This window comes from Nipponia nippon, unplaced genomic scaffold (assembly GCF_047370975.1).
Source record: "Nipponia nippon isolate SJK-2023a ecotype South Korea unplaced genomic scaffold, ASM4737097v1 scaffold_5, whole genome shotgun sequence".
Taxonomy (NCBI): Eukaryota; Metazoa; Chordata; class Aves; order Pelecaniformes; family Threskiornithidae; genus Nipponia; species Nipponia nippon.
In genome coordinates this window covers 22,941,538-22,959,761 of record NW_028262369.1, presented here as the reverse complement: position 1 = coordinate 22,959,761, position 18,224 = coordinate 22,941,538, and the positions used below count along the sequence as shown (strand labels likewise).

General features: G+C 43.6%; 1 protein-coding gene across 3 annotated transcripts in view; it reads left to right on the top strand.

The window, feature by feature from the left end:
* The window catches only part of ROR1 (ROR family WNT receptor 1), a 175,580-nt gene that overhangs the window by 153,021 nt on the left and 4,335 nt on the right, over positions 1-18,224 (top strand). For 2 of the 3 annotated variants that reach the window (XM_087731693.1, XM_087731694.1), the window contains exons 5-8: positions 8,283-8,410; positions 9,605-9,922; positions 10,812-11,057; positions 15,421-15,632. In XM_087731693.1, coding sequence (XP_087587819.1) covers positions 8,283-8,410; positions 9,605-9,922; positions 10,812-11,057; positions 15,421-15,632 — 904 coding nt within the window. The remainder of the gene's footprint in view (positions 1-8,282; positions 8,411-9,604; positions 9,923-10,811; positions 11,058-15,420; positions 15,633-18,224) is intronic. The other variant, XM_087731695.1, reaches the window with a different exon arrangement.

Sequence of the window (18,224 nt, the reverse complement as noted above, 5' to 3'; positions counted from 1 at the left end):
GTTTGCTTTAAGGGATATCTGCCAAGTAAAAACTCTTTTTATTTTATTCTCTGTGAAGCTGGAACATGAGTACGGAACAAAATACAATTTATTTAACAATGTACAAATAATTTATACAACATTAATGCATGTACAGAGGGTGTATTGGATATATGTAATAATACAAATAATTTATTGATACACCTTTTAATTAACTGCAAAGTTTTCTAGAGCATGTTTCTTCCCTTCGTGCTGTCACCTATCAGCATTCATTATGAACTCAATTCCCCTAAAGCAACACCCTCCATAAGCCCAGTTTTAGGCTGCAAATTTGTAAGTGCATGATTCAAGTGTTAAGCAAGACCCTTTTGGTGCAGCTCTTGAGCAGGGCACAAGAGTCGTCTCAGGCGCTGTGTGGATCCCTGGCTGTGCCGAGGGACTTGCCCGTGATGGGGTGACGGGAGCTGAGCCGTCTGCTTGCACTTCTGTTGTCCCGCTGCAGCAAGCAGCAGTTTTTCCTTGGAAGAGAAGGGTATAAAGCACTTGGTTGTCTAAAGTAGGCAACGTTGGCTGCATTTTCCCATCCTTACTCTGCTGTTGGGCATAAATTATTTAGATAAACAGCTCTGACTAGTTTAGTGCTATGGTAGAACTTTTTTTTTTAAGCAAGACAAAATGCCTTTCACTTTCTAAGTGAAAAAAATGTCTGGACAGTGTTCACACAGAGCCAAAGCTACTCCATCTCCACTTGGTAGATCTTGAAGATAATACAGCATTTATTTGCTTTTGCTCTTCAAATCGATAAATCTTCATAAATCAGTCCGGCATTGCACACACATCTTAATCCCGTCCTGGCTTTCCATGGCTGTCTTCCAGTGTCACTGAAAGTTATGATGCCCTTTCCCCTGTTGTTTTTATTAAACCCTCACTGCCTCTATGTACACTCCCCTATTTACACTGCTGTCAGAGATTTGCTTACCAAAATAATGGTAATCCAATCTAACCAACTAACAGACCTAAGCATAAGTGCGTATCATAGAATCATAGACTCATTAAGGTTGGAAAAGACCCTTAAGATCATCGAGTCCAACCGTTAACCTAGCACTGCCAAGTCCACCACTAAACCATGTCCTTAAGCACCATGTCTACCCGTCTTTTAAATAACTCCAGGGATGGAGACTCAACCACTTCCCTGGGCAGCCTGTTCCAGTGCCTGACTACCCTTTCGGTGAAGAAATTGTTCCTGATATCCAACCTAAACTTACCCTGGTGCAGCTTGAGGCCGTTTCCTCTCGTCCTGTCACTTGTTACTTGGGAGAAGAGACTGACCCCCACCTCACTACAGCCTCCTTTAAGGTAGTTGTAAGGAACAAGAAGGTCTCCCCTCAGCCTCCTCTTCTCCAAACTAAACAACCCCAGCTCCCTCAGCAGTTCCTCATAAGACTTGTGCTCCAGACCCTTCACCAGCTTCATTGCCCTTTTCTGGACATGCTCCAGCACCTCAATGTCCTTCTTGTAGTGAGGGGCCCAAAACTGAACACAGTACTCGAGGTGTGGCCTCACCAGTGCCGAGTACAGGGGCACTATCACCTCCCTGGTCCTGCTGGCCACACTATTCCTGATACAAGCCAGGATGCCATTGGCCTTCCTTGGCAACCTGAGCACACTGCTGGCTCATGTTCAGGCGGCTGTCAACCAACACTCCCAGGTCCTTTTCTGCCAGGCAGCTCTCCATCCACTCTTCCCCAAGCCTGTAGCATTGCATGGGGTTGTTGTGACCCAAGTGCAGGACCTGGCACTGAGCCTTGTTGAATCTCATACAGTTGGCCCTGGCCCATCGATCCAGCCTGTCCAGGTCCCTCTGTAGGGCCTTCCTACCCTCCAGCAGATCAACACTTCCACCCAAGTTGGTGTCATCTGCAATCTTACTGAGGGTGCACTCGATCCCCTCATCCAGATCATCAATGAAGATACTGAACAGGACTGGCGCCAGTACTGAGCCCTGGGGAACACCACTTGTGACTGGAAGGCTGGTATCCTAGCAGGCTGGTATTGCGACAGGCATCGGGAGGGAGGGTAATGCTCCTGCCTCTTGTCTTGGGACACTCACAGCATTTGGGACTTTGTCCTCCCTTGTCCTACATCTCTCCTTTGCCCATTTTCGCTCAGAGTATCAAAATTAGTCCTGTATTTATGATTCTTTCTCATTGGGTACTCATACAAATCCTTCTTAAAGCAAAAGAAAAAAAAAAGGAAAAAAAAAAAAGAAAGAAAGAAATCCATGGGATGTGTTAGAAATGACCACACAATTACAGCATCTTTGGAATATGTATTTTTAATACATTGGATATTGTAAAAATAAATACACCATGATCTCACAAGGTTCAGTTTTTCTATTAATTTATTAAATACTTGTACGTGAACACATGTTAAAGCCTGGTTACAAAGCTTTTGCTAAACTAAGTTCCTGGACTCGTTGACATTTGCTGGGAACGTTGTTTAGATTTGAGCAATTTAGAAGAAGACTGGCAAAGAAAAGGCAGTATGTTGGGAAGCGGACTTTGACAGAGAATCTTGCAGAAATGGTTTCTATTTAGAAATCAGACTGCAGGGATGCGTTTGGATGAGGTGGATACCGTGCAGCCCCTCCAGGTTTAGCACGAGCCAATAAGAAACAAATTGCAAACTGATTGTTATTGCTTTTCCGCTGCTGCAAGCTACTTTGCTTGGTTTGCATGGGGATGCCTAAAAAGCTGCTTCTGTTTCAAGTCAGAGGCAATTAGCAATTCTTCCTGGTTTCAGGCTGCAACAGAAAGGTGCTGCGCTGGGAGGCAAATCAACCTTTCGATTCACTGGAGCCATCACACCATGAGCAGAAGAGATAAAGAGATCTCTCCTGATATGGCCCTTGTAACTACCTCCTCTGGGATCCCAGTGCAAAGGCAGAGATTTTAGTCCTCCCTTCCTTTCACATTTTTATGCATTACTGTGTCTCCCATAAGAAACAACCCTCTGTGGAGCTTCTGTTAATGAATCGCTGTCTCGGGAGTGCCTGCTGTGTTCAGTCCTGCTGCCTGTTGCTGATCCTGCATTGGCCTGGAAAAGGGCCAGGGTTTGTGGCATGCAGGAAGCAGCAGATGTCAGTAATGGGGTAACCTTTACGGAGAGCAGCACCTCCAACATGTGTATGAAGCACCCCTGCGTTTTGACACTGTAGCGATGCAGTAGTGCTGCAGTAGTGCCAGACCCAGCAATGGATGGCGTTCGAGTCTTGAACCGCTCTGCCTTTTCTGAATGTGCTTTTTCATTCACCGTAAGACCTTCGCACATGGAGCCATAAGCACTCTTTTGCTTTCATGTTTACCTCTTCAATATGCCAAATTCAGATGGGGTGAAAGAGAATATCCCAGACAGAAGAGAAGGATCTTGCTGTGAAGTTAAGTAACACTGAGAAAGCCATTGGGAGGGTCTGAGTGAGAAGCAAAGGAAAGGGGGAGAAACACGAACTTGTACCAGCCATTCTTTGGTTTAGGGTTGGTTTATTATTTTGTTACAATTTCAGTATGTGAAAAGCTGCCGGTGACCCCGGGTTGACAGATGTAAATATTGCTAGCACAAAATAAAAGAAAATTAAAGAGGGGAAAATGAACCCAAGTGGTGACAGTGAATTCTTTGTCAGTTGTTTGCAAATTTTTTTGTGTGCTGTGACTTGGTCTCTCTTTCTGGCTCTGTCTAGGTGGTCCTTGTTGAGACCGTTGTCATCTTAAACTGTATGTGAAGGACAGGGTCCTTTTACTCCTAGAGGCACTTACTCATATTCAGATGTACCCAGAGAGACATGAATTACCTTACGATGGTGCTGATCTTTCTATGCAGCCTCTGTAATCTGTAGAAAGAAAGATGCTGGTCAAGTTGGGCTGCATGTTGATGCAGGCTATAGGTTAGGTCAGATTACATTAGTGAATTGGTGTGGACACCCTTCAAAGCTCTTACTCAGTCTTCTGTAAACTTTGTGCAATCAGATACTTAAAGACACCTGAGTATGGTGTAAATTTAATCCGTGGTACTATTATTACATGAAGCCAGAAGTATTGTCGCAGAGGGAACTGCAGCAGGATCTAAAAGCAATGGGCAAGCTCCAAGATAAACATCAATGCTAGAAATATTTAAAGACCCAAACAGAAAACAGTGGAAACCAAATCTGAAAAGAAATAATCTTAAAACGCTACAGTGCTGTATCATCTGTCTGTCATTAAAATCCAGCGTTTTCCTTTTTCTTGTGTAGTCTTCACTGAATGGTCACCAGGGCTTTGCAGGGTGCAGGCAGCAGAAGAAGCAAGAGTGGGGGGGCCAGCAGCCGGACCCTGAAACCTGTGCTGCGATTAGTGCTAAAGTTGCTCCTGCAAGCTGGCATCCGCAGTTTTCACCTGCTGACTGCTTGCCTTTCTAGTTCAGCAGAGAATTTGCACAAGTGATTAAGTCCATCCCCAGTCAGCAATGCCTAGGGTTTAGATTGACTTCCATTTCATTAGGACTTAAGCTTGACTTTAAATGTTAACACATTAATTGCTTAATCAGGCCTTATTTACCTCCTGTTTGAGCCAAAGGGACCCATCCTTTCTCTGTGGGTAGAATTGGATCAGGACCATGAAGCAGGTACACATTTGAGCAGTGATGCTGTGATTTGCTTACAAAAAACATATGAGGTATGCAAAACGCAAACTATGTAAAAGGAATTGGTGATCTCAGCCTTGATCCCAAGAAACTGATAGCTGCATTTTAAAGCCAGCTGCCAAAGCGGCTGCCAGTTGGCAGCAGGAGGTGGAGAACATGTTTAAGCCGCGTAGGAGCTCTGCGTGCTATTGTGGGCTCCTTGTCAGGCTACGGCTCTGGTTTTGGATGAAACATTTGGTGAGCAGAGGATGTTCAGCCTCAGCAGCAATCTGTTCAGTGGGAAATGGTCTTAGAGAGCTGGCGGCCACCCCTCCAAAAACACTGTATTGTGCAGAGCGATGGCTCAGGGAGCGTCCATCTGGCAGAGCTGCAGCTGCATTGACAGCAGCGTTGTCTCCAGGGCTGCCCTGGGTATCACTGGGTACAGCTTCAGTTGCCTGTCAAGGACCAAATGGATGCCTAGGGAGGCCCTGGATACTAGATGTAAACATTTCCATCCTGAGCCATCTCAAATAAAAGAGCTGCAGGAATGAGGGAGGGGAAGAGACACATGAAGAGATGCAGAGGCAAGAGGGGATTTCGTGTGACCCTGAATGGCTGATGAAGGATGACACAGAAACAGAGCTAGGGAGTGAGATGTGGCCACTTGTTCATTGACAAGCATGTGCCAGTAAGCACAATGACGTGTTACCAGCCTATGATCAGGACTCCTATTGTGGGAGCTGCTATTTTGAGCTCCTGGTAGCTGTCAGGAGCAATAGATGAACCTCACAGCCCAGTACTTCCCTTCTTTATCACCATGCCCCAGTGGAGCAGCTCTGGGAGCGGAGACCAGGGGACCGTGTCCTCTTGTGTCTCAAGGATACTTCTGTCATACTCTGATGCTGCTGTTCCTTTCATTTGGTTTATCCTTCTGCCCCATTATGGAGCTGATTTCCAAAGCAATTCAAAGTAGCGCCTGGTCCATTTGAGCTAATTTCGCATTTTACCTCTGTGAATTCAAGGCTGGCGTACAGCCCCTGGGGCAGAGGTGGTGGGATCCAGGCTCTCCTCTTTACTCTAATCTTCACCTTCTGAGATTATCTCCAAAATCCTTCTCCTCGGGGCATTTCCATCCAGGTAAACTGGTGTCCCTGCTCACTCAAAATCCTTGCTGCTGTTAAATTGCAGTTAAATCTTCTTTAGTTCAAAGGTGAGCATCAGAGTGAGGTGAGTTTGCTTTGTTGATATGTTAATCACATTCCTCCTGGTTTTGTCTTCTCTGTCTAGTTGTGTGCTTAAATTGCAATGCTTGATCACCTTCAAGAGCAGTTGCTGTTAGGTGTAGTCCCTAAGTTAAATTCCGTAATATATTATAATAAATAATACATGAATAATAAATCATATCCTATTGGGGGATTTATTGATTAGAAGATGGAGAATTGACCTGCAGAGCCTGCAGTAGCTATTGTGGTTTTTCAGCTCAGGTTTCAACTGTTTTGTCTTCTCTTCAAGAACCAACAGAGTAAAAATACTTTCACCAGAGCTGACTCCATGCAGAAACACATGGATGTGGTTGTGTGTCTCTGTTTACATCTCAGAGTATCTGTGTTGGCTGGTTACTATCCATTATCTGAGGCATTGCAGCCTACCATCACTCTAGTTAATGAAGAGTTTAATTGGCAGTTTAAAGGTTGCGCTTTTGCAATCCAGTTTTCAGTGTACTTTGGAACATCTTGGGACCATCATCCAATGAAGCCTGGACCCCTTCCCATTGATTTCTCAATTGAAGTGAGATGTCTGTGGAAGGAGGTTTCCATCTCTACCATCCCTCTTTCCCACACCCCTGTCTTCACAGTCATAAATTATTGCAGTTAATTCATGGTGTCTAGCTTCTCCCTGTGAACTGGAAAACAACGCTGCATGACTCCTGGGACGGTGCTCTGGAGCTGGTAGCTGTGGAGTGCTGGGAGATGTTTGGGGTGTCCTGGAAGGCGATCTGGCACTTCTTCCCGCTAATCCCATTAGCTCGCCCCGGCCGCTGTGACAAGACACTGGGGAGCCCGGCTGCGAGGCTGGCCCTGGCCGCTTGCTCTAAGCCATGCACACAATGAAAGGGTGACTTCAAAGAGGCTAAATGTAATTTGCATTTCCAAGCTCTCACAGCCAAGGTCTTCAGGAGGGGATGAAAGTGTCTTTTGTTAAACTTAATGGCAGAGTTGATTAAAAAAGCTCTGATTTTTCCCTATTAACAGCATAGTCCAATTCCACTGTTAGGCTTTCAGCATCTGGGGGAGGATGAATTCTGAAAAAAAAAAAAAGCACACAAAGAAAGTAACCTGTTCCCTGCTCAACTGTGATCATACTTGGGGATATTCCAATATCATTTTTCCTAATTTGAGAGCCATGTAGTAGCTGTCTTGGGTGGGTACTGACATGAATAACAAAGAAATTATTAGCAGATTTTCATTAGGCATCTCCCTTTGCTGGGGCCTCAGCAGAGCTGAGGTGTCTGTCTTTCCAGAAAATGAGTCCCCAGTATCTCCAGCTGGATTCTCAAAGCAAGAAAGTAAAAGGGCTGATTCATGCAGTCAGATGCATGTTTCGGTGATCACGTATGCAAACCCCCTCCTCAAAACATCCCTAAAACTATCTGTTATGTGCCAGCACTTAGCTGTTGATTATCTGTTCAAAATAAGCAGTGACTGGTCTGGTCTTCAGAGGTTTAGTAATTTCCTTTCTTTGCTTTGTTTGAAGAATATTGGCAAATAATTTCACATCTGGATTTATGTATTAAATGTCTCCTATATTGCATAAAATAAAGCACCTAATGAAAGAAATCTGTCTATTTAACTCCTGTCTTAGCTTTGGTTCTGTTTTAGCAATAACTGTTACCACACTTGCGGAAGATTGAAGAAACATTTCCTATTTCAAGGGTATCAGTGCTGGGAGTGGTTTGATTTTCTATATACACTTTAAATTCTCTCTCTGCTAGCATGACTTTTCCTGCTATGTTTATCAATATTAAGTAGAAGTTTGGTTCAAAAATAGAAAACAGCATGTCAGCTGCTTTAAATAACCATAAATCTTTTTTTTTTTTCAGGCAGTTTATGTTTTCTCTTCTAATCAAGGCTGGGTATATTCCTGAATATAGCCTTCCTCCTCATGCAAAAAGCATTCATTTCATACAACACTAATGCATAGTCTGTCTAACCCGAAACGCCACTACCTGTTTTTACCAGGCAGCTGAATTTTTTTTAAAAAAATAACTATTCAAGATCTTGTTGAATATAAGGATATAATCATTATATTCACTTTGGGTTCGTTTGTGAGATACTGAAAACTACCTGCAGCGCTGTGGGAATCCTTTAAGGTTAAAATCGTCCAGGGCACAAAGCCCATGCCGTGCCCCCTGCACTACCTAAAGACCATATAATCCCTTATCACAGGCTCTTAATGGAGGGGAAGGCGGCATGTGGGCTCCTGCGCTGGGTGAGCGTCACCCAGAACAAATCGCAGAGTGCAAGACAAACACAGTAAGCCTCTTGCATCGGCCTCTAATAATACAAGTGCCAGCTCCCTGTAGTGACATTTTGTGGCAAAGTCGCATGTGAAATGTTTCACCCTTTTGTGTTTATGATTGATTTCAGTGACGAGTATGAAGAGGATGGTTTTTGCCAGCCCTACAGGGGGATTGCTTGTGCACGATTTATTGGAAATCGAACCATTTATATGGAGTCTTTGCATATGCAAGGTGAAATAGAAAATCAGATTACAGGTGGGTAAAAAATGCACTTGCTTCTTCCCCACGGAGCTGTCTTTTCCCAAAAGGCTGCTAGAATTTTATAAACTGCAATACTATTTTTATTTGCTCTTTATCCTCTCTTGCTGTGAGCTTCCCGCCACAAAGCTCGCCCGGGACTCCTGCATTGTGCAGTGCCAGTGGAGGGAGTCATCTGAAGAGTGACAATCTGAGCAGCCTTCATGTCTCTGCTCATCCAGCTCCCCCAAAAGAAACTAAAAAATTATTTTCTAAGGAGAAGGGGCTGTGTATTTACAGCTTCTGGGAGTCTCATAGCCAGGCTACCTTGTGCTGCTGGTACCCAAGCAGATTTTAAAAGCAAAGGGAGACCAGACGTAGTTGATTTTTACGTGGTTGAGATCATTTAGGTGCTGGAAGAAGCTGCATAAATAATACAGCAGGTAGTGGTTTTCCTTTAGATTTAGTAAAGAACTGGTTTTCATCGTTTTTGTGGGAGATGGTGTGCTGATGGGGGTGCTGAATTCAAACTGAGGCCTCAAAGATATCATGATACTTCTCTGTTTTTTTATATAAATTAACCTTGGCCAGATCCTAGCCATGGTAATAATTTTCTCTATATTCAGATTTTCTCTTGCTGTCAGAATATCCCAAATTTCTCTTCCCCCTAGAGTGTTCTTCCTTCGTCTTCAAACACTGTCAGCATTGCGAAAAAGGCTTTTGCATTGCTCACAGGAAAGGCCAGTGGTTTCTATACAGCCAACAGTTCATAATCTTACAACATTTTGTTTGAAAAGTCATTTGGGATAGTATGAAAGCTGTCATTTCCCACAAAGGTACTGGTACTGCCATCCTGCAGCCTGAAGGAACTTTGGGTTTTACCTATTGGGCAAAAGGCATCCAAATATTATATGACTTGCAAGCCATTATAAATTATTTGGGGGAAAAATAAGTATAATTAGGTTTGGGGTTTTGGTAACATGCTTAACATTAATCCCATGTTGAAAACCAGATGTATTTTCTCTGTCAGCGAAATCAGCATTGTTAATAACTTTTAATGTAATTAGTGCTCTGTATTTCTGGAGGGCCCGTTCATCACCTGAACATCTGAAAATAATAGTCACAATGGGAAGTGAGGGTTATATGGGAAGGCAAGAGCACAGGAATAAAATTCCCACTGGGTTAAGTAAAATCCTTTTGTATATTTTACAGCTGCCTTCACCATGATTGGCACTTCCAGCCATTTGTCGGATAAATGCTCCCAGTTTGCTATTCCTTCGCTGTGCCATTATGCCTTCCCCTACTGCGATGAGACTTCATCAGCTCCCAAGCCACGAGACTTGTGCCGTGATGAATGTGAAATTCTGGAAAATGTCCTGTGTCAGACAGAGTATATTTTTGCAAGATCTAATCCCATGATTCTGATGAGATTAAAGCTGCCCAACTGCGAAGACCTTCCCCAGCCAGATAGCCCCGAAGCTGTCAATTGTATCCGGATTGGGATTCCAATGGCAGATCCCATAAATAAAAGTAAGTGAAAACTGTCTGTGCCTCCGTGCAAAAAATACTGCTGTGAAAAGGTTGGCTGTAAGGGATTGTGTATCAGAGTTGGAGCTAGTGCTGAGCTTTGAAATCTTGCAAGCGCCGTGCTCTCAAATGACCCCACTCCCGCACTTCTCACCTAGCTAGTCCAGAATGGGTAGAAATTCAGAAATATTTTTTCGCTTGTTTCTTTAGCTGCTTCTGAGTTCACACTAAATGCTGTTTATTGGCTTCAGGTCTTTTCTAATTAATATGGACTAGGAAACAATGACAGTGTAAGCATTCAAACACTGGGGAACGTCAGTAGCTTCAGCCTCCCTGTCCTCCTACAGCAGCCCAATGTGCTTCAGCGGGACCACGGGTGTAGTAAAGGGTGCTTATCAGGAGGAACATTGGTAGGGGCCGGGTCCATGGGTGTTCCTGCCTAGTACAGCCTAATTTTAGGCATTGGCTGAGCTCGCTCTTTGATCAGGCTGGGCTGCAGCCTGTTCACAACCCTTAAACATCTGAATAGGCAAATATAAAACGTGGCTCCCACAAATTCTTCACCTTCATATGAAAATAATGGCTGCAATTCAGGTTCCCACTGTAGTTTTTACTTCTTTTGTGTATCTTATATTAAAAACCCTTGGCATAAGCTGTTTTCATTACAGAAGCATAAGCTTTAAATCCTCCCAGGAATGTGAATGCAAAGCAGGCCCTGCATTACAGCCGCAGCAAATTGGGAGCCTGTGCTCCCAAACTGGGTTTACCAGCCCTGGGCCAGCAGCAGCGTGCTGGGGCTGGGGGATGCCAGCAGCTCACCGCCCCCGGGTGCTGCGGCTGTCTGCCTTGCCGCCACCAGCTATCGCTCTGGATTTTTTTTTTTTTTTTCCAGATCACAAGTGCTACAACAGCACAGGAGTAGATTACCGGGGGACAGTGAGCGTGACCAGGTCGGGGCGGCAGTGCCAGCCATGGAACTCGCAGTACCCCCACACCCACACCTTCACCGCCATCAGGTACCCTGAGCTCAACGGGGGCCACTCCTACTGCCGCAACCCAGGGAACCAGAAGGACGCCCCGTGGTGCTTCACCTTAGATGAAAACTTTAAGTCTGAGCTTTGTGATGTCCCGGCATGTGGTAATTACTGACCTTTTTTACATTTCATTTTGGAACAAAAAGGGGAACCGTTTTGTCACATCCATACAGCCATCCTGCAAAACAGGAGCTCAGGGGACCTGTGCCCAAAGTGTCTTTTTTGACACTGAAAAGAGAGTTTAGGAAAGGCTAACTACAGTGTTTGTAGCTAAAGCCACAGTATCCCTGCCCCGACGAGACCTTCAAGCACTTACTGCCCGTGCAGCTGGCAAAGTGGTGGCATGAAAATGTTTTACTAGGGAATACCTGAGCACTCCCCAGAAGGTGGTGAAGCAGCAGCACGTTACAAGCCTGAGCGTCCCAGGCTTTCCAGGTTGCTGTTACAATCAGTACAACCCCTGAGTCCAAATTAAATCGGATCACAGAAATTGCACTGTCAACGCTGATCCACAAAGTGGTTGCAGAACATTCTCCATTTTGCTTGGTTTATTAAGAGCCATTTTAATAAATGCAAACCTCACTTCACAGAGTTCAGGCCTTGTTTAAAAAATAGAGATGATCTTGCCAGATCCTCTTAGCTGTATTTTAAGTTTGTGTTTACAGAACCGCCCTGGCTGCATTTTGGTTTTGCAAAATGAACAAAAATGGAGATTCAGCTCTCATTGTATTCGCTTTTCTGAGACCCAGGGGAAGTGGATGGAAGACCTGAACAAATGATTCCTAATGGTTTTATCTGCATTTAAAAATAGCAATATTGATAGCGCGCCCAGAAAAAAATACAGCTATTTGCATGGACATGCCAGAAATGCCACCAGAAATGTTCTGGAAATTCATGGTACAAAGTTTCACACAAAATTTTATGTTGCCTACAAGTTGTCACGGTAACATTACCTTTCCCCTTGGAAAGGAGATACCTTTTGATGTTACTGTTCGATAGCCAGAACCAAATCAAATTATTTCTGGTTATGGTTATGAACATTCCTGCAGCGAAACATGTTCTGAGCCTGCTCCAAAGTCTTTTTCAATTAATGGAAAGATGGGAATCAATGCCAAAATGGGATCTAAATTATGTTTTTACTGAAAGACTAGATCAGGGGAAGGGCAGACAGTCTGGGCTATATCACGTGCATCTCAAACCCTCTCTAACATTCATATGCACTTTTTAGAGTCCTGTATCTCTTTTGCTATTATTTCAGTGCATTTAAGTTATGTTATTTTTCTTGGTAATTAGGCATAGCAATAGACTGACTACACAAGAGTAGTTCAATCTATATAAACTGTTCCAAAGATCTTTTTCAGCCCTTCAGTACAAAAATCTGGATCTAAGCAGCAGTCAGCAGGACTCCCCTTAGTGTACTGTTGGCTCTTGGCTCTCCACCTCAGGAGCTGCACGGCTGCAGTTGCAGACGCCTGGGCTGGTCCGGGTGAGGAAGCGTAGCTCAGCCCCAGGGGGTTTGGGCAGCTTGGTTTGGGCAGGCTCCAGGGTTTCTGCGTGTCCACCGCCAGCGATGCTGTTGAGCTTTCTGTACTCTGCTGCACTCTCACTGTACGACCTTTCAGCCATGTGCATTTCGTGTTTTCCACAAATTCTGGATAATTGGGTAATTAAGAGTTGATGGGGGGGGGCTGCTTGCCAGGCCCCCTCTAGATGGGCTCTGAGATGCCAGGACTGGCTCAGTCTTTTCATCTGAAATATCTGAAAGCAGGACACTTTTGGACATGTTGCAAAAGTCTGTGTTTTGAACGTTTTACTAGATAATAAATGAGATAGGCTGGCTGGCTTGAAGAATTCCTGACAAGGGTTTTAATTCTCTCTCACCACTGCCTTAAATGGTACTCACTGTACAGCTGGGTTGTATGGCATTATTATTCTAAATACAGACAAATAGAGCTATATCAGGTGAGTAGCAATTTAATTGTTAAATGCTAATCTGCATATTAAAACCAAAATACCATGTGGGACTCACATTCTGCGGGTTTTGCACTGGCTGAAAGAGCCATTTCAGGCACATTTTGATAAGTATTGTGCATTCTGCCTCACCAGGACATGCCTAGATGGGAAATGGATTTAATTAGGGTGGCTCCCAAGAAACCTATTAACCTAATGAGGCGTCATGGCAGGGGCTGCTACTTAATAAGAATAATAATTCCTTTTGACTGGAATAGCTCAGGTGATGAACTAGTGCCCAGGTCTCCGTCTGCCTTGTGCTGATGCTTTCTTTTTCTTTCTTCAACTGTATCTTTCAGTTGTCTCACAAACTGCAATAGATACATTTCATAAAAGTTTGTCAACCTGAATATAGGAAGATGTGAAACATGGAGCAATTCGAGCATGAGGCTTAGCAAAGACAAGTGTAAGAAGGTTTTGAAGGAGAGGGGAAGGCTGATTCTGTGTCCATGCTAGAGGGCAGCAACTCACGAAGGAAACCCACCGTGGGTCCACACTGTAGAGCTGGACATTCACTGAAGACAGGGCGAGAGCACACACTGCCCTTTTGCTGGGCCCGGGAAGACTGTAACAGGGACAGTGCTTTAGTCCTTTCTTGTTTCCCAAAGGCTGTAGAAATATTTGGACTACCTCTTCTCTCAGTTAAAAAACAGATGGCACAACATAGTCTAAAAAGAATGGTCAAAAAGGAGCGTGGGGGGAGCAGAAGGACAGCGTGAGCTTGTAAGAGGAGAGGGGTTATGCAAAGTGACATCCAGAACCATTTGAACTTTCCTTCTGTCACAATTTGAGTCAAACCCAAACTTCAGATCAAGTTCATGTTTAATTAAGTGCATAAAAGATATCTGTGTGGGCTGCTAGGCGCTTCTGCAAATCCAGCCTGGAAAACACAGACAAACAAACTGAAATGACCTTGTAGGAATAATAAAACATTCCCCATTCTGCCAGAATCCACTAAGCTGTATGCTGCCGCAGACATTCACCATCTCCCTCAGAAACAACCAGGCAACGGCCACCAGTCCTGCAGCTCAAGGTGATCATCAAACTTCTCGGGGAGCCCTATAGTTAGCGTGTTAATCCGTGCGTAATTATATGCTAAACTTTATGAATGCTCCTGGGAAATACCAGAGCAAAGCAGGCTTCAGCGTCCTCGTGCTCAGAGCAGTCCAGCTGGAAGGTATGTCCTTGTCAACGCAAGCGGGTGCTGCATGAACGTGAGGACATGAGCTCCTTCCCAAAGCCTCTCTCTCTTCTCCCACTGCACCTTTCCTCTGAGCAATGCACTCTGTGAAACCAGAGCCAGCTGGAGGGAGGTGAGTGTCTGATGTCCCAGCTATGCCTTGCTGGGCAGTGGTGGAAGAGAGTTTCATGTTTCTAAAATTAATCACTTGCTCCCTAGCTGTGAGGAGAGCTGTGTGCAGAGGGAGCAAATATTGCAGCTAGCATTTGCACTATGTTAAATAAACTGGCTTCCCAACCTCTTCCGGATCCTTCTTTTTTATCCATGCTCTAGCTTTCCTTTCAACCATCATTGCTGTGTCCTTTGTGCCAGCATTTGCCACCCTGCTCAGATGACAGACTAATAGTACCAACTACTGGTTGGTAGAGGAGTGGGTTTTCCTATTAGCCCATTAATCCTATTAAGACCAAGTCCTCAGTATGTAAGATTTTTTTTTAAGATTATGCTACAGCTTTTGTCTGTGTTCAGACTTTTTGAACCCCTTTCCTGACTTCCTGGGAGAAAAAACAGGACTGTTCTCTCTATTTCTTGCCATTTCCATGCATTTCCTCCCGTTTCCCAGGTGTTCTCCATTTCTTGTGCAGTAGAGTCCCTAATCATCCTGCTCCTGCACCTAAAACTAACTAGAAAATAAGTTTTCAGTTGCACATGTTGTTTGTTCCAGTGCCCTGGGTAGCCACACAAATGCTTTGGCCAGTGCTAGGAGATGTTGAGAACAGGAGGCTGGAAATAAATAGGGGATAGATAGATAAAACTATCCTGTTTAACAACTCCCCAAATTTTTGTTGGATTAAGGAAACTATGGCACCAAAACCTAATATGCATATTAAAATGAGGAGTCCGTAGTCCCACCAGAGCCTTTCTTCTTCATAAGCTATTTTAGAAATTAACTTTTCTGTGGACCTGTATTAGACCATTACTTCATTGCACCCCAAGCAATAGCTGCCTCACAGTAGTCAGCTATTTCATGACTGTAAGTAGGTTTGAACTGACATGCTGCAGAGAAATTGTTCCTGGCTATTCTGTGTTCTTATAGAAATGTTACTCAACAAAATTAATTGCTCTGTTAATATTAAGGAAATAAAACAGCATTCAAGGTGGATTGCAGTAGTATTACCTGGATGTTTTATTCGTCTTAACACTTGTAGTTGGACCCAGGGATATATTTGACTCTGTGGGATACTTCGTTCATTGTCTTGGTTTTTTTTCTGAACCAGATTATAAGGATTCCAAGGAAAAGAATAAAATGGAAATCCTGTACATCCTGGTGCCAAGTGTTACTATTCCCCTGGCCATAGCCTTACTCTTCTTCTTCATCTGCATCTGTCGCAACAATCAGAAGTCATCCTCCCCTCCTGTTCAAAGACAGCCTAAACACGTAAGAGGACAAAATGTGGAGATGTCAATGCTTAACGCCTATAAACCAAAGGTAATCCCTCATTTCTGCTTCAACATTTGCTGTCTGTAAAGGCAGGGAGTGAAATGCTTTGATCAACTCAGTGCTGAAATATTAAGCTGATTTCCAACTTGCAGTTTCTGCTGGTGCTTTTAGCTGTAATTTCTGTAAGGACTTTTCTCAGCAGCAACATAGCAAGTGTGTTGGACCTGTGGAGGCAATTCCTATGTGTCCACGTATCTGTATAAATAGGAGCTGGAGTTTTTTTGTAATAACAGAAGCAACCCATTACTGAAGCATCTCTAAATTGCCTCGTTTAAATTAGAAAGTAGTGCAGATAAAGACGTGATTCAGTATTTTCTCAACATAGTTTTTTCATGGGTCTGCTGTGGTCATATGTCATCTTTCACTCAGCTGAAATCACTTTGGAAAGAATTGTTCCTTGTTTTTTCAGGCTTACCCATTCTCTCAGTTAAAAAGAGAAATGACCAAAACAGAGCCTCAAAAATCTGCCTGCAGTTCTGGCCAGCACAGCTGATGCATAGTGGATCTTGTTGCTGGCATTGTTTTGCTTCACTGTAGTCCCAGGTTCATGAAGCATTTTTTAAAATCATATAAGATTTAAGCATGATTAACCTTGAGCTCCTTGTTTATTGGCAGGGCAGCCAATTTGCAAACCTGTATGTATCACCCGTTCCAGGGCTGTAACTGCCTTCTGCCACCTACAGGCAGAATAATGCCCTGGAAAAAGTATTTGCCTTGTTTTTCACACCATGCCAATTCTCTTCAACAACTTGATGGAGATTGTTCTTTTGAAGCATTTCAGGGTGAAAATCAATATCTACAAGTAATTAGAATAGAAACTGTGTAGACTGTAGTATCTGAAAGTCAGGCATGCCTTTGAGGAAGCTGTTATTTTTGTTAGAAAATGTCATAGCAAAATGAATCCAAATTCTGGTTTTATTGAGTTTCAGCAATGTGAACTCTAATCTTCAAATATTGCTGACACAGGTATTCTTCCAGCAGAGCTAATCACTCAGCATCAGGGAAGGTTACCCTTGTATTTCAGGAGCTGTGTTCTCCACCTCTGAATAAATTCTAGAGTAATGTTCTTCTCAAGTTCAATAAAGCAGCTATGGGATGCCGCTATTGCTTGCTCTTAAATGCCAAGTTTATAGGATTAGGTTACAAAGAGTTAACTGTGGCAGCCTGGGGAAAGTGCCTTAAGTAGCTGTATCCTGTGAGATACAGGGAGTGCACTACAAGGGGCAGGGATGGATGGAGCTGTGCCACCCCGGCAGTAGTTGCTCTTTTGGGGTGCTGCCCCATGTGTCTATGGAGCCACAGTCTCTGCGTGGCAGGGACAGACACAGAAAGTTGTCGCAGAGGAAAATTCCAGCTCACCACCAGCTCACAGAAAGAGTAGGAGAGTCTTTTTAAGTCGGCGATAAAAGTAAACCCACTGTGTGGCTGTGCTGGAAAATGCAGTGCTGCTTTTGCCCATTAGTAATACAGACTGCAAACAGAGAAGTTTTTACACATCGTAATGCTAACCTTAGGATTCCTGTTTTAAATAGTGTTGCAGGCCCTGGGTGCTGATGTCGTGATGCCAGCGGGACTGTTGTGCAGGGTATCTGTGCAGGGTGGTCAGACGGAGTTTGGTCTGTTGTTACATTTTAACTCCTCAGCCCCCCCCCCAGCACTGGCCCAGTGAATTTATTTTGATTTTCCTTTAAAGTTCGTAATTTCAACTTTCATGTACAGCTTAGAGTAGCTGTATATCAAAATGTTGGTAATAGTACAGAAACCATTTAATTAGTTAAGTGTCGAAACTACATCTTGCATCCAACCTCCATGGAATATTTTGTTAAATTTGGATTTGCGTCTTGGTCCCCATTCTACTAGATATTTGGGGTACAATCCTGGCTAAACTGAAGATAATGGGAATGTCAGCATCATTTTAATGAGGTCGCAATTTCCACCTAGGCTGCTAACACACTGATGCCGTATGCACACAACGTGGGAAAGCAACATGCCCAGAAATGTTTGCAAATAATAGACCGTGTTGTTTTCTTTTTATGTTCAAAGTCATATGCTGCAAAAAGCTTTCCATCTTACTTATGCTAATTCTGTATTTCCCCACTGGGAAACCCAGCTCTCCCTGTCTCAAATGTTTTGATTGCCTTTCAAACAAAATTTTAAAAGAAAGGAAGTAGAATCCTATTTTTAAATACTGTATCCAGTATTAATGTCAACTTTGGATAAAAACAGTCTTAGACTTCAAGCTCCAACTGAGGTGTGTTTGCTCGTACAAATAAAAACGTTAGCATTTCATCCAAAAGCCTGTTTCAGTTTTAAGGGATTTTAATTGCCTTCAAAAAATATAATAAACTAAGCTCGTCTTGTCATTCACCTAATGGAAGGAGCCGATAAAGAGATAGAGGCGGTGGGCTTCACTCTTACTGCTCTCCCTTTGTACTCGGTTTACTTTGGCGTGCTGCCTCAGATGTATTTTACACTTCTTTACATTTTGTACACCGATGTATGACAAATACTTGTCAAACAAAAACTAAGCAGATTTATAACAGCTTAACTTGAAATGAGCCCTTCCTGCCAAAACTTTAT